The sequence below is a fragment of the Budorcas taxicolor genome, chromosome 6 (genome assembly GCF_023091745.1).
Source record: "Budorcas taxicolor isolate Tak-1 chromosome 6, Takin1.1, whole genome shotgun sequence".
Lineage (NCBI taxonomy): Eukaryota > Metazoa > Chordata > Mammalia > Artiodactyla > Bovidae > Budorcas > Budorcas taxicolor.
The window spans coordinates 69,109,458-69,124,835 of NC_068915.1; the positions used below are offsets into that span (position 1 = coordinate 69,109,458).

General features: G+C 38.3%; 1 protein-coding gene across 1 annotated transcript in view; it reads right to left on the bottom strand.

Moving 5' to 3' along the window:
• Positions 1–15,378, bottom strand: part of SCFD2 (sec1 family domain containing 2) — a 397,018-nt gene that overhangs the window by 229,120 nt on the left and 152,520 nt on the right. The window contains exon 5 of the mRNA XM_052641944.1: positions 11,312–11,561. Coding sequence (XP_052497904.1) covers positions 11,312–11,561 — 250 coding nt within the window. The remainder of the gene's footprint in view (positions 1–11,311; positions 11,562–15,378) is intronic.

A 15,378-nucleotide genomic window follows, 5' to 3' on the forward strand; every position in this document is an offset into this window, starting at 1 on the left:
TACACTCTGGTGGTTTTGCTCTATTTTAAACTCTGTGCATAGGGGCCCTGACACAGAATGGTGTCAGCACTTGCAATCGAATATCTGGAAGGGCTATTGCTCTGAAATGCTACAGTCGCTCTACATTCAAAAGCCATTCAATACCGACTTCTATAATAATAGGCTGTACTCATCTCAGATGATGTCATGTTGTCTGGGCTTCTGCATTCTCCAGGAGAACAACTTGAAATAATCAAGAGTACAGTGTGCAAACTCCCCAGGTGACCAGTTTTCCGATTTCTCTCGTAGAAGTGTGAGATTAGGTGAGATTAGGAGGGAGAAAGCGAGAAGAGGGATGGTAAGCAAGAGATTCAAGTTTAAAAAAATAACAAAGGGAAAACCATAGAAAAATCTGGGAACAAAATTTAAAGCATTCTGCCTTTTTAACAGATGAAAACATGTGCTTCACTTCTTGTACATCAAAGAGACGCTCTGAATACTGTAAACTGTAACTCACAAGCGTGCTTGTTGACATAGTGCATTGTTTCCACACTTGGACAGAAAGGGTGTGCATTTCCAGCGAGGAAGTATCCAACCACATTTTAACTATGAAGAAAACTTTTTTGGCCAAAGATTGAATTCTTTGCAAGGTGGTGATTTGTACACAAAAGAAACTCAATTCTACATCACTGTATGCAAAAAATAAATAAATAAATCAGATTTAACTGTTTTTCTTAACCACCACAACAAAAATAAGGAAAGAAAGAATACAATTATTTCAGAGTATAGTTTGGAAAAAACCACAGCATTTAAAATGAAAATTCTAATGCATTTTACACATTGGAAAATGTTAATTGTTAATGAACACTGCATCCTATCAGTTTCCTGTTCCAGCTGGCTCTCTGTCAGGCTGGCAACAACTCAAGAGCCTGACGAAGAGGTGCAGGCATATGTCTTGTGTTTAAAATGAAAGGAAAAAAAGCAGAAGGGGGCTTCATTTTATAAACACTTCAGTGAAAATTACCATTCCATTTGGGACCAATTCACTCCAGGTGCTAAGAACAGAATAAACAGGCAACATATGAAGGCAGAAAAAGTCAGGTTTCCATGGGAATTACATTCTTGGTTACGTTTACAACTAAATTTCAAAATACAAATGAATATCACCATGGTTGTACACATATGTTCTCCTTCTGGTTTTTAAAATATTAATCTTCTCTCCTCACATAATAAAATAATATCGGTGTCTAGAGCCTGTTGTGTCTCTTTTTAATTTTCTTTTGCCAAAATTCTAGGCTGAACTATTTGTATCTAAGTGTTTTCCCTCCTACCCAAGGTCCTGCTTTTTGGCTGAGAGAATTCTCCTTTGTGTGCATTTCCTGGTGGACCAGATGGTAAAGAATCCACCTACAATGCAGGAGAAGCTGGGTTCAATCCCTGGGTTGGGACAATCCGTTGGAGAAGGAAATGGCAACCCACAGCAGTTTGCTTGCCTGGGAAATCCCGTGGACAGAGAAGCCCCTATTCTCCTTTATGTTCTGATTAAGGGTAATTTGACTTTTGAGGGATACTGTCTCCTAGAACTCGGGACATTAATTCAGTACCAACATTCTCAACAATTAACTTTCCAACGTTAGTTTCAAAAGCCATATATGACATTATTTCTGATCCCCTTTATTTTAGGCACTCTGACCTTGACAGATAAAATACAAAACAAATTTAAAACAAAAATCTCACCTGCCACTTTTACTTGGGAGACTTATATGGGATCTGAATTTCTACTTACCAATAGGTCACCAAGTACACATCAAAATACTAACAGTAGTTTTCTCTCAGTAGTGGGTTCATAGTGTAACTTTCAATTTTATTCTGTGTTTATTAAAGAGTAAAAGATAGTCCAAGTACTCTACAATGAACAAGTATACTTCTGTAATCAGGGAAAAAATCCAATTATAAATATTTTAGGAAATGTATAAACATGAATGGAGTTTTAAAATTCACCCAAATGATAATCATTGTCCTGCTAATACTTATATTCAAAAAATTACATATAATTACACAGTCATACATGACAGGCACAATTATGGCTACTTGAGTGTTGACAGCAATTATATAGTGAAAGCAGTTTGAGGTCTAAGAATTTTCCCAGTTGTTCTGATGCTGTTTTCTAAAACATTAGTGAAAATTCCAGACAATGATTTTTAGGCATATAAACATCTACTCCTGAAGCAATTATTCTGGTGCCAGTGACATCTTCATCCATTTACAGGCAAAGTACCAAACTCAAGAGGGAGAAGATAAGATACGTTTTTTAGATATAAAGAAAGAAAACTGGTTTATTTGTGGATGTCTTCACAATGGCCATGCCTAGCATTTGTACACCAGTGTCCCTTCCTTTGTGGAACCACTCCAGTCCCTATTCTATTAGTAAATGGTAATGCTGGACTGTTGATCACAGTCCACTGCTGGTTCTCCAAATCCTGCCCCCGTCTCTCTCCTGCCTACGCCCCAATGCAGTTATAAACTCAGGACTCAGCCTGGCCACAGACAACCCTATTCCCCTGGCAATGACGACTGGAAGTCGGTCAGTTTCATGTCTTAGGATTGAAAACCAAAAACTCTCCTTTTTCCTGAGTTGTTGTTCTGAAACGGCAGAAGCCAGGAATGCCTTAGAGGGATGAGCAGGTCACATGGAGGCAGCTGTGACTGGAAAGAATGAGCCCAGTACTCAGGAGGAAGAGTGCCCCGATCATACCTCTAGCGTCCCTGCGCCCTCATTCCTAAACACAGCTCCATCTCCAGACCTGCCGTTCGAGCAAACATGAGAGGCAAATACCGACCAGGAAGACATGCTAACGAAACACATGACTGAGCACTAATAACCTTAATAATACAGGTGCTCTGATTTAAAATCATCAAGAGCAGAATTAACAACTCAGCCCGAAAAAAAGGAGAAGACCATGAGCAGGCAATTCACAGAGGACGAAATACAAATGGCAAATACCTGATTTTCATCAATATTCAATGAAATGAAATTTATATGTGCCTTCTACACTGTTCTTCACATTTCCAAATTTTCTACAAAGAGAAAGTATGACTACAATAGTGGAGGGAAAACCTTAAAGATATTAAAATATAAAATTAAATTTCAGAATGCTAACCTGGTTATCAGTAAGCTGAATGAATGGGTGGGCAGGGGTGGAGCGGCCACGGGCCACTGTGTGCCTGGGGCACAGGGAGCACTGCCGGAGAACTGTGAACAGAGAAGGCCATCTCAGAGGAAGCAGACACAGCCGCGGGGAGAGGCCACAGCTCTCGGAGCTGAGGTTGAGTCAGTGACTGCACTGCTTCCCTCCCGAGATGACAATGACGGCCTAACAGAGACAACGGTACTGAGAAGGAGTAGGCTTAGAGGTAGGGATGGGGGTACACCGAATCTGATAAAAATAAAAAACAAATGAAGCTAGAACCACAGAGGATCAGCGAAAGAAGAGACCTAGGATTCACCTAATAAGAGTCTCACTTTACAATGAGGAAGCTAAGTGACTTATTTTCAGGTTACATACCAATGAGGATTTTGAGGAATAAACATTAGTCCCCTTCTCCTCTGTGCTCTTTCCGACCACAACACTCAGTCACACCCATCTGATCCATAACTATATGTTTAAGAAAACTACGCTGTATTCCATGCATTCCATTTGTTGTCTTTCATGACTGGGAAATGTATAATCTAATGTGCAGTTAATAAGAGTCAGCAATTATTAATCGCTCTGTCATACACACAATTATTACTATTGGCATCCTGAGCAGACATAAAAATTAATGATTTAGACAGTCTGTCTCATGCCTTTGTGCATATATAAATACCACTGCAAGAAGATCTGTTCCATTGTCTTAATTAAGAATGATCATTTTTATGATCTGGCATGAAAAAATTAAGTACTTGAGAAAGTAGTTTGCAGTAATCCCTTAATATCTTTGCAAAATTACTTAACTAGTTAGCTACCTTAATAGGCAGCTCTAAATATTTTTCTACACAGCTTGTGATGTATTTTAAATATGAACTAAACATTGTAAACTTCACTTGATAGAGCCATTTTGTAATACATGCTGCAGTTAACTATTTTAATATGTTGGACAGTAAAACTAAATGTAACAGTTCCAACATTTCTCATGGGAGTGATTTAGGGCAGACATATGTTCTTCATCAGAGTTTCCAGCAGAAATCTTAGAAATCAAGAGGAAAAATAGACCCTATTATACCAACAGTGTTACAAATCATAATGGAAAACAACAGTCTTAAAAGCTGTTTTGTTTTGTTTTGGTGCCCTGAAACAAGAAATCTGAAACACTAGAAATGAAGGTACATGCCTTGATGAAAAGTCTAATGCTGGAATGCCACAATAACTGAGAGGAGATGAAGCAGAATCTTTTCTGAAATGAATTTTCCCCTGTATCCTGAAGTCTTTCAGCTGAGTGAGTAGTGGATTGTCAGTCATGGTTTTGTAAACTGTCACCTCCTGTAATGAGCTCAAGTTTTCACTCAACTGTGGGTAACATTTAAGCTGGCAATGAACTTTCAGGATCACTCTGCTAGTTACCGTGGCAACATCCTTATCATTGCCAATGCTCAAGGTCCAAGGAACAACTTTTCAAGGGAAAGATATCTGAAATCTTGAAAACTGTTTTTCAACTGAAATAGTGCCCTTAAGAGTAGAAATCTGCAGAAATGTGTGTTTTGAAATTTGATGAATTACTGAGGGGAAGCTGTGAAAGGAGGAAAGAATGCAGAGGTGACAGAGGAAAGGAAGCACAAAAGAGGAGGAGTTCTCATTAGCTCCTCATCTTTTACAGTCCTCTGTTGGGAAGTACTTCATATTTTACAAAGAAGACTGACTTTCTACGAGGCTGGGAAAAGTACTTGACCAATGATGAAAAATGCTTTGTTTGAAAGAAATACCTCTACTAACATAATAAACAAAATGTCTGTGCCTTATGCTGATGGAGATGAAAGTTTTCATAATAAAGTATCAGCCATGAATGGCAATAATAATTTTATATGGTCTATGTTTACCTGGGATTTCTTTGGAGGGAATGATGCTGAAGCTGAAACTCCAGTACTTTGGCCACCTCATGCGAAGAGTTGACTCATTGGAAAAGACTCTGATGCTGGGTAGGATTGGAGGCAGGAGGAGAAAGGGATGACAGAGGATGAGATGGCTGGATGGCATCACCAACTCGATGGACATGAGTCTGAGTGAACTCTGGGAGTTAGTGATGGACAGGGAGGCCTGGCGTGCTGCGATTCATGGGGTCACAAAGAGTCGGACACGACAGAGCGACTGAACTGAACTAATGTTTATGTGAACTTTTTCAAAAGAGAAAAGCTGTCATATACAAATCATTGCAAATAGATTTTTACGTTTGGTTGTAGAATGTGACTTTGTTTTGCTAAGGACAGGGGCATGTACATGCTTCCCATTGGCAAGCAGGCTTGAGAGTATCATAAGCTGCCTTCTACAACCCACTGAAAACAAGTTCTCAGCTCCCTCCTCATTCGAAGTCCTCTCAGATTTCCATTAGAGAACACAAGTGGATGCCAGATGAGAACTCTCTAGACTGTTCTTACCTTCAGCCTTTCCTCATCTGTCATCCATGGTTAATCTTAAACGGGGCAATAGGCAAGTGAGGAGGAACAGAGAAGAAAAAAACTCAGGAAACAAGATCCCTTAACAAAGTTGAAGATGATTTAAAAAATCATGGTCCATCATGAAGGTAATTTATACATTTTATTCCAATCAGTGTGAAGTTCTGATTATTCCAGTGAGAGTAACAGGAATCCTGCCATTATTTTATATCGAGGTTTGGGGAACTACATAGGAAAGGGAGCATGACTAAAGATCTTGCTAGGAAAAGTACCACCTTCCCAGAAATTGAGGACAACTGAGGCACCATTCCTTCCACAAAACTGACTTTTCATAACATTTTCAAGTCCTAAAATGTCTTGGTAAAATTCCTACTGATGCTCAAGTTCTGGTGTCGGCCTTCTGTGCTGGGAAGCTCTTCTCGTGGGAGTGAGTCAGACTTTCTGGCTGGCTTTATTTTCTTGATATGTCTTCCTAACATTAAGCCCCAAATTGCTTCTTAGCATTTTCCATCCAATAGTCAGAGTTCCGTGGGAGGTCGACTTCCACTTAGATGGTATCTTTACAGTATCGATTTGGAAGGAAAACCTATGCTACTTCACTGGTGAACTCACTGCAGATTAAAATGTAAACGAATGTGATTTTTCTTTTAGTTGAAAAAAAAAGTCAAAAAAGGAGTTCATGAGATCTGTAGCGTATAATTTCACTGCCTAGCGATCTTTCAGATTTCTAGTATTAGAGATTCAAAAGCGTTTCTCTGTAATAGTCAATACCTGAAGCAGTACTAGCCTAAAGACTGCAACCTGTATACTGTCTTGTATACTGGATGCTAAAATCTAAAAATATATATATATATAAAGATTGCAACCTATAAGCCTACAGGCTGAATCCTGCCTTTCAGTAAGATCCCTTTGACTCATGCAGCATTTTAGAAAATGAGACAACTTCATAGGCAAATGATTACAAGTCCAAAAGTTGTGGTCTTCCTATGTGAAGAAAAAAGGGCAGATTTCACTAGCATATTCCTTTTACTTTCATCCTTCCTCCCTCCTTGCCTGAAGCATGGATATAACACACGGAAGCGGAGTATCCACCTCATGACCATGATGACAGAATAAATGAAGGAGGAAGCCAAAAAGAGTGTGAGTTCTGCTGCCTGTTTCTGAACTTCCTGCTGTGGAAAAAAAAAAATCCCTGTTTATTTTTATTTATTATTTAAGCTAATCTAGTAAATTTTCCATCACATATAACCAGGTACAATCCTAATACAAGAATACAGAAATTGATAATCCCAAATTATCAACAGGAAGTAAAATAAGAATCTAAGAAATGTAAATCAGTTTCCATGGTATTGTCATGCTTCTCTCTTGAAGCACAGTTTTTAGATATTTTGAATCTTTCATTCCCTAGCATTACACTGAACCTAAATAAATAGATCTAGCTCCTTTAAAGACATGGAAAAATTAAAGACAGGAAATATAAAAATTCAGGAAAATAAATTGATTAATATAAAAATTGTGTACCAAAAAAAATTCTTTTTCCAAGAGTTCTGGTGCCAAAAACTATATACGCAAGTTTTGTTTCTCTTTGTTTCCTGATTCCAGAGCCTTCTGACCCACACCTTAGTGCACTGATTTGCCTTTAATAGTTTACAGGTGTGCCAAGCTGCTCCTTCACTTCAGGTCACAGGTCAATAGGGTAGGGCCGGAAGTGATCAGAGCCCCTGCTGCTGGTTTCCTCCCACAATAGCCTGTCCACTCACCATGGTAGGCTATGCAAGCATTCTCATTGTTTGAATGCATCGCAGTGTGAAAAGGCTGGGAAGCACTGTCCTATAAGATAGCTAGATGCTCGCAAAATAATAACAGCAATGGGAAAAAATTACCTATTACAGTAGTAAATGGACCAAAAATTAGCTCATACACATAACATCGTTTTATTCTCAGCAAAACCATGAGTGGTCAATAGGCTGCTTGTATTTATTATCAAACTTCAGAGACATTGATTTGCCCACTAACACACACGGAGAGGAAATGACACAGCCAGGACTTCTGAGTCAAGGATTTCTGCTCTAAGTCTATAATTTTCTGATATACCTCCCTGTATGAGGACAGTCCAAGTTTGCACAGATTAAAATCAGTGTTTTGATTTCATAGCCTGAAGAAAGTTCAAATGGTTTTCCTTTGTTTTCTCTTGTGACTCCCATGCAAACACTAACATATATAGAAACCGATATTCTCTTTGAACTTAGCAAGACTGAGAAAGCACAACACTAAATGACACATTGAGGCCATATCAATTTTCTTTTTGCAGCTCCCATCCCTGACACCCAAGAGTCAACCTTTGTTATTTTGTGTGAATAGAAAGGAGTTTTTGCCCACTATTTTCCCCAAGAGTACCTATTAAAAAGAAAATAATAGCTGCCGTTGACCATCTTAAATTTTGTTTTGTTTTTCCAATTACAATTTCTCATTGCCCTTTCCATAAAAGGGAAGAATAGAGATGAAAGACACTGTCAAAAGTAAATTACATTTTTAACATATAAAAGGAAATATGAATTTTAAACACAGCACAATTATTAAGAGATACTACTGAAACAAAAAGAATTTAAGTTTGCTACTCCTGTTTTAGAAAGCTAGACAACCAATAGATTTCAATGACTAGAAAAAATATTTTAATTTCTTTATAGCAATGCGGAACAAAGAGGATACATGCACCAAAACAGGACAGTACAAGGAAATATCTGTAAGTAGCTATTGGGCTTCCCTGATAGCTCAATTGGTAAAGAATCAGCCTGCAATGCAGGAGACCCTGGTTCAATTCCTGAGTTGGGAAGATCTGCTGGAGAAGGGATAGGCTACCCACTCCAGTATTCCTGGGCTTCCCTTGTGGCTCAGCTGCTAAAGAATCCATCTACAATGTGGGAGACCTGGGTTTGATCCCTGGGTTGGGAAGATCCCCTGGAGAAAGGATCTTTACAGATAGATTCAAAAACACAAGTAATATCTACGATATTAACCAAATATTAATTCACTGTTCAGAAAATGAGCATGCACGGCATAAAACAATAAATGTAGGCAAGCATAAGTTACAGAATACAATATTCAATGGTTATGGAAATGAATGTGTGTCAGCTTTAGGTCTCATGTTTAAAGACATGGGCTCCAGACTCAGAACACCTGGGTTCAAGTCCTGGTTCTATCACTTAGCAGTTGTGTGATGATAACACGCTTCATCTTCAGTCCAGTATTCAACTTCACTTTAGAAAGTATTGCTTTCTTGATTCTATCAACAGTTAAGATTAGTAAAATTACAGAATTATATGAAAAGCACAATTCTTATATTGATTACATGCTTATTTTCAATAATACTTTCAAATCTCATCAACCACAAAATGTGCAGAAGACGTAAAATAATTTCTGCCACCCAGTAACAAGTAAGTCAAGACTAAACGTTGGAATAATGTTAAGTGCAATACTGTGGGCCGAACTAACCTAGTTCCATGATAGGCTAAGCACATTTGGAAGACAATTCAGTTCTTCCAGTACATACTGGGCATGCCTTGTACTGATACAAGACTGAGTCACCACTGCCTCAACACCATCCTATTACTCCTTATCTTGAGATGTAGGTTAAACATTCTCTTCAGCAGCTAAGTGTAAACATAAACCCTACTCTTCAGGCCACATCGCATTTCAACATACTTAATAAGAGGCATATCTATACTGGCCAGTAAAAGTCTATCTTCAGAAAGCAAGTCCTTTTTGTGTCCACAGAAGTTGACCAATGCACACATGTTCCACTGGCAAGTTAACTTATGTCAAGTTTAGACAGCACATCTTATTCATCTATTTAAATTGCACATTCAAAGTTAATCTGGGTAGGAACGTATACTTTGTATTATAAAACAATCAGCCACACCCATGGCTGATTCATGTCAATGTATAGCAAGAACCACCACAATATTGTAAAGTAATTAGCCTCCAATTAAAATAAATAAATAAATTTTAAAAAAGATGTCTCAAAAGTTTAAAACTGCACTAAAACTTTCATAGATTCTTTTTTTCACCTTCAACTGCTAAGCTTACAAATTTTCCTGATATATAAATACAAATGTACAGAAGTGTTTTCCATCGTGAAATCACATTTATAAGCAAGAAAATGCAATATCCTGAGCAATCAAAAACAGAGAAACTAATAAAGAATGAAATTCGGGGTCAATAAACACCTTGAGCAAATATCAAATGAACACTCTGACTGCTTGACCTTAATTCTCAAAATAATACAGTAACTCACTAGTGCTGCAAAAAAGCTAGCCAAACACCCTCACTAAAACATACCATGCTTGTTGTCTGTTTCTGGAATCATGTGTGTTAAGAATAACATCCAATTACACTCTCCTAGCATTCAAATCGACTTTGAATCAAATCACTGTTCTAAAGCTTTATACAAACCGTATGAAGCCTTTCTAAGTCAATATTCATTTATAACCAAACACACACATGGAATCACATACAGCGCTGTACCTTAATGAAATGGGAACAACTCCCACAATTTTCCTTATGTAGATTTTATGTTGGCAAGCAGGTTCTGTACTGAGCAAGGAAATGCTTCACTTCTATGGGAACTTCATTCAGTTTCCATCTCATCAGGGTTTCATTTTCCATGACCAGACACAGGAAAGGCCAGCAGAGGGGCACAAAGGAAAGCACATATGCACAGGACACTCAGGTGGACAGCAACACAGCTTACTTCTGAGCAAGCTCCTCCACCCAGGGAGGCAAGACAGGAGACAGGAGGAAAGGTCAGGAGATACGTTAGTAACCTATCAAGTTGAGCTTTCTCCAGTGGGAAGGTCTAATCACACCCACACGCACATACGCTCAAGAATGAATGGCAACTTGGTCTGTTTTTATAAAGTATTTAAGTTTCACATGTAAGTTTTAATAACTTCTCACTGTCAAACAGACTCAGGCTCAATCCATACTACTGGCAATAAGTTTTACACAAAATATAAATAACACTGAATTTGATATGAAACAATACAACTGATTATCTCCTTAAGTTAGGCTTTCATAAGTTTTATCACAGTTCTTATTAGAAGTGAAAATGGTGAGATTTTATGACTTTTAATTAAATATTTTCCCCAAATCAGCACAGTCTACTCCACTGGGATATTTGGGTATTATTTTGGATGCTATCAATTAACTCAGATTTAAAATGAAAAATGAAAGTCAAAATATAAAACTATTCTTGAAAATGTCAATTTTCATTCTATAACATTGTATAATATCTTAGGGAAACGGGTTTGCTTTTTCTAAGCTTGAAAAGACAATCTCAAAGAGAATACGTCATCAGAAACCTTTTGAATAGGATGCACCATATTTTATTTTTTCTTAAAGATATTACATCTTGTGAGAATTTTGCTGTTTTAACAAGACTTAGGTTCTAAGACTATGAATTCTAAAAAAGCAGCTAGAAGGGCATTTTACTACCACAATTGGAAAAAAAAAATTACTGCAATAAAAACTTCTAATCCTAAAAGCTGACTAGCATTCATCAGGCCTCATGAAATTCTAAACAACTCTAATGAAGATAGTTACATCCTCTTTCCAAAATGCCTTTATTTTAAAACCTGTTCTCTGTATCAGTGATGTATATGTCCTCTATTTTTGTTAAACACTTACCTGTGATTTTCTGCAGCAAAGGTGACAATTCAGACTCCTCACAAAAGACCTGAGCCAACGCTTTCTTCACTTTTTCTTCACCTTCACCCAGGTCTTTGTCCACTAAGAACTCTCCACTGACAGAATAAATATATAGCAGGAGGACCAGCAGCTCTTCGGGGCTGTAGTCATCATTGGTCCTCTGGTTCAAAGGCTTAATCATGGGCAGCAGCTGATTTAACACAACAGACATTGTCGATTCCCCAATGTTCTGAAATAAAAGGGGGGATTGGACATACGTCAATCTGTACAAAGGTGTAATTTATGCACTACATGAGTCCAAGGATAGCATGCAAACAAGTCTGTGATGTTCACTGACTAGATGGGTTTTTTATTTGTTTCTTGTCCTGGAGAGAATACTGCAGGAAATTTGGCATTAGAGCTATTGTTTTTGAAAGATCTAGTTCATCAAAAGGCTAGTCAAGTTGCATACCCTTTTGTATTATCTTACATATTTCTTAAACAAATAAGAGCCCATGTATTCTAAAAATAAAAGTGTAAGTACTTCAGACACTAGAAAATGTAAATATCTGTAAAGTAATATCATTAAAAATAAAAACATGCCAGCACCTATGTATACAAATGAATGCTGACACTCTTTCAGAGGAATTACTTTGGATTTTATAACATATTCTTTAAGTTGGCAAATATGAGTCAGAATAGATTTTTTTAAAAATAACAATGAAAAGTCATTTTCTGCTAAATCTGGTCAAAGTGGGTAATGACACTTCAAGATATCTTTGCATTAGTCTAAAGGTATGGTGATGGACAGGGAGGCCTGGCATGCTGCAGTCCATGGGGTCACAAAAAATTGGACATGACTGAGTGACGGAACTGAATTGATTCACCTTTAAACTTAAAAAAAAAAAAAGTGTGCTTTTAGATATTTCAATTTCCTGAGTGATATTTAGCAGAGAATTTCAAAATTCCTTTCAAGTGATAATAGCATCGTAGTACTGAGTGAGTTGCATAATTTCCAAGGCACTATGCACACTGCTTGTACAAATTCTGAGGTTTTTGGTGAATAGATAAATCCCTAACTTACATGGTGATTTAATTTTACTTATAATCTAAAATGACCCTATAAAATAAAGTTCAACTATTTGCATTTATATTAAAATCAGGAGCTAAATAATCAGAACTTGCAACTTTCACATGATTCATTCTGAAGCATTCCCTGAGCATCTGCTATGTTCCAGGTACTACTCTGGGTCTGGGGAATACAGCAGTGAACAAAACAAATCCTCTGTTCTCATAGAGTTTACATTTTAGTGGGGGAAAACAGACAAAAAGCTAAAGAAGTAAAATATATAGCATATTAAATGTTGGGAAGAGCTTTGGAGAAAAATAAAGCCGGAATGAAAGATGGGACATTAGGGTGTGTTTGTTTATGTAGGTAAATATGCACTATTTTAAAGAAGAAAAGCCATGTTAAGAAAGGAGTATTGAAATAACGAAAGACCTATAGAAACTCTCTCTCTTAATGAAGTTGACAGTAAGCAGCTGAATTTGGTTCTTATTGGGATAACTACCCAAAACGAGCTTTTCTAGTCAAGTCATTCCTACACCTGGGAAAATTTGGATATATTATCTCAAGGTTAAAGTTCACAATTAAATTCTTTGGTACATGAGAAACAGCTGTTTTTATTTCCACTAAAAATCTTGGACGTTCACAATGTACCAAACAAAAACAAAATGAAATGGATAAAAGTACAACTGGAAAAGAACAGAATGGAGATTTTACTGTTACCTGGTAACAAGACATGGTTTACCAAGTATAAACATACCCACGTCTTAAAGGACATGGCTGAAAGGTTTGAAGGCATCCTAGGACTGTCCTATAGCCTTGGGAATCTCTTGAGAGGAACTTTCAAGTGTATGTTCTTTGCTTTACATACTGTCAAAAGCAATTTAAAAGAAAGGAGCTGTGTGTTAAAAGAGGGGCTGTGGGGGCTACAGTTTTCGTTTTTTTTTACTTTTTACCCTATCACCAACTCCTGGATGTCATTAAGCAGATTCCTTTATTGCTTTATGACCCACTTCTGAAAAGCAGGTGTACACATCAAGTATCTGTCCTGTAGGAGCCCTGTGATTCTCTTCCCAGAGCAAAAAAGACTTTTTTGGAGATAGTTATAAAAAGTAAAATGGGGCAGGGTAATCATCATAATGATCTGAAAAGACTCACTCACTAACATCCAGCCATTACAGCTTCAGTTTTGAGTTACTGATCTACGATATGCCTCTGTGGCTCAGTGGTAAAGAATCCCCCTGGCCATGCGAAGAAGGCGATGGCGCCCAGCTCCAGCACTCTGGCTCAGTGGTGATGAATCCGCCTGCCATGCAGAGAAGGCGATGGCGCCCCCTCTCCAGCACTCTGGGTCATTGGTGATGAATCCGCCTGCCATGCGGAGAATGCGATGGCTCCCCACTCCAGTACTCTGGCTCAGTGGCGAAGAATCCGCCTGCCACGCGGAGAAGGCGATGGCGCCCCTCTCCAGTACTCTTGCCTGGAAAATCCCTTGGACGGAGGAGTCTGGTAGGCTGCAGTCCATGGGGTCGCGAAGAGTTGGACCCGACTGAGCGACTTCCCTTTCACTTTTCACTTCCATACAATGGAGAAGGAAATGGCAACCCACTCCAGTGTTCTTGCCTGGAGAATCCCAGGGACAGGGGAGCCTGGTGGGCTGCCGTCTATGGGGTCACACAGAGTCGGACACGACTGAAGTGATTTAGCAGCAGCAGCAATGCAGGAGACACAAAAGAGGTGGGTCTGATCCCTGGGTTGGGAAGATCCCCTGCAGGAGGAAATGGCACCCCACTCCAATGTTCTTGCCTGGGAAATCCCATGGACAGAGGAGCCTGTTGGGCTACAGCAAACAGTTGGACATGACTGAGCAACTGAATACACACACACACACAAACACACAAAAACACACACACACCTGTCACTGGAGAGCAAAATCCCTCCTCAGTGATACTGTGGTGGACTTCGGATTACCTGGTCATACTTGTGCACACCAACTCTAAAAGGCTTATTAATGCATTCTACGTAGTTAATAACTGAGATGAAAACAAAGCCAAGAATACTAATCAGTCCACAGAGGCATTAGATATGGTGGAAATAAAGAGATTTCATTTCAAAAATCCAGAATCCACTTCTGACTATTCCACTAACTAGTTTCTTAACTTCTTTGGACCTCAGTAAACTTCTTAGGAAGTCTTTATCTCTGAAACGACATGATCTGTCAGGAGGATGACTGAGTTCTTAAGTCATAGTTATGCTAAGATTTCCATTTCTACTTTCTTCTCACTCCTTTAAAAAAATTACCAGTAATGGTAGAATAGAATCATATTCTCATTGTTTGCTACACAACAAAATATAAATACTCAAAATAGAAGAGCTTTACTATAGGAAGAAATGTAGATGCAGAAACATTGCACATACATGTGTAACATGCGCTGATATACACTCATGTATTTAATTTTGTCTACTGAGAAGATCTGGAAGTAGTGACACCCCAGTAGCAATGGGCACCCCAGTGGTCAGATCTTAGTTTCTAATCTCACTCTCCAATAATAGGAACCAGAGATCCTTGGAGAAATGGCTGATTCTAGGGCTGGGGCAGGAGAAATACAAGAAGAACCTGGAATATCTTATAGTGCCACAAAGTAAGGAAATCCTTAGAAAACACACAAATGGGGACACATGAAAAGGACACAAGAGACAACTGGAAGCCCTTCCAGTGGCCAAGGCTGGAACAAATTGAGCAAGAGAATAATTAAAGCAGTAATGGATTATAACCCAAAGTGTAAAGTAAATATGCATCACTCCAAACTGATACGAATAAATGACTGCATTAATAAATGCAGGAGAAGACACAAACCTTCCTTAACAAAATAATTCCAGATTACTTACCTATATAGGATACTTCTCCTCCAGGGGGTAGAACTTAATTGCCCTACCTCTTAAGTATGGGCTGAACATAGTGACTTGCTTCTAAAAAACTATGTATGGAAAAGGGAGGGAA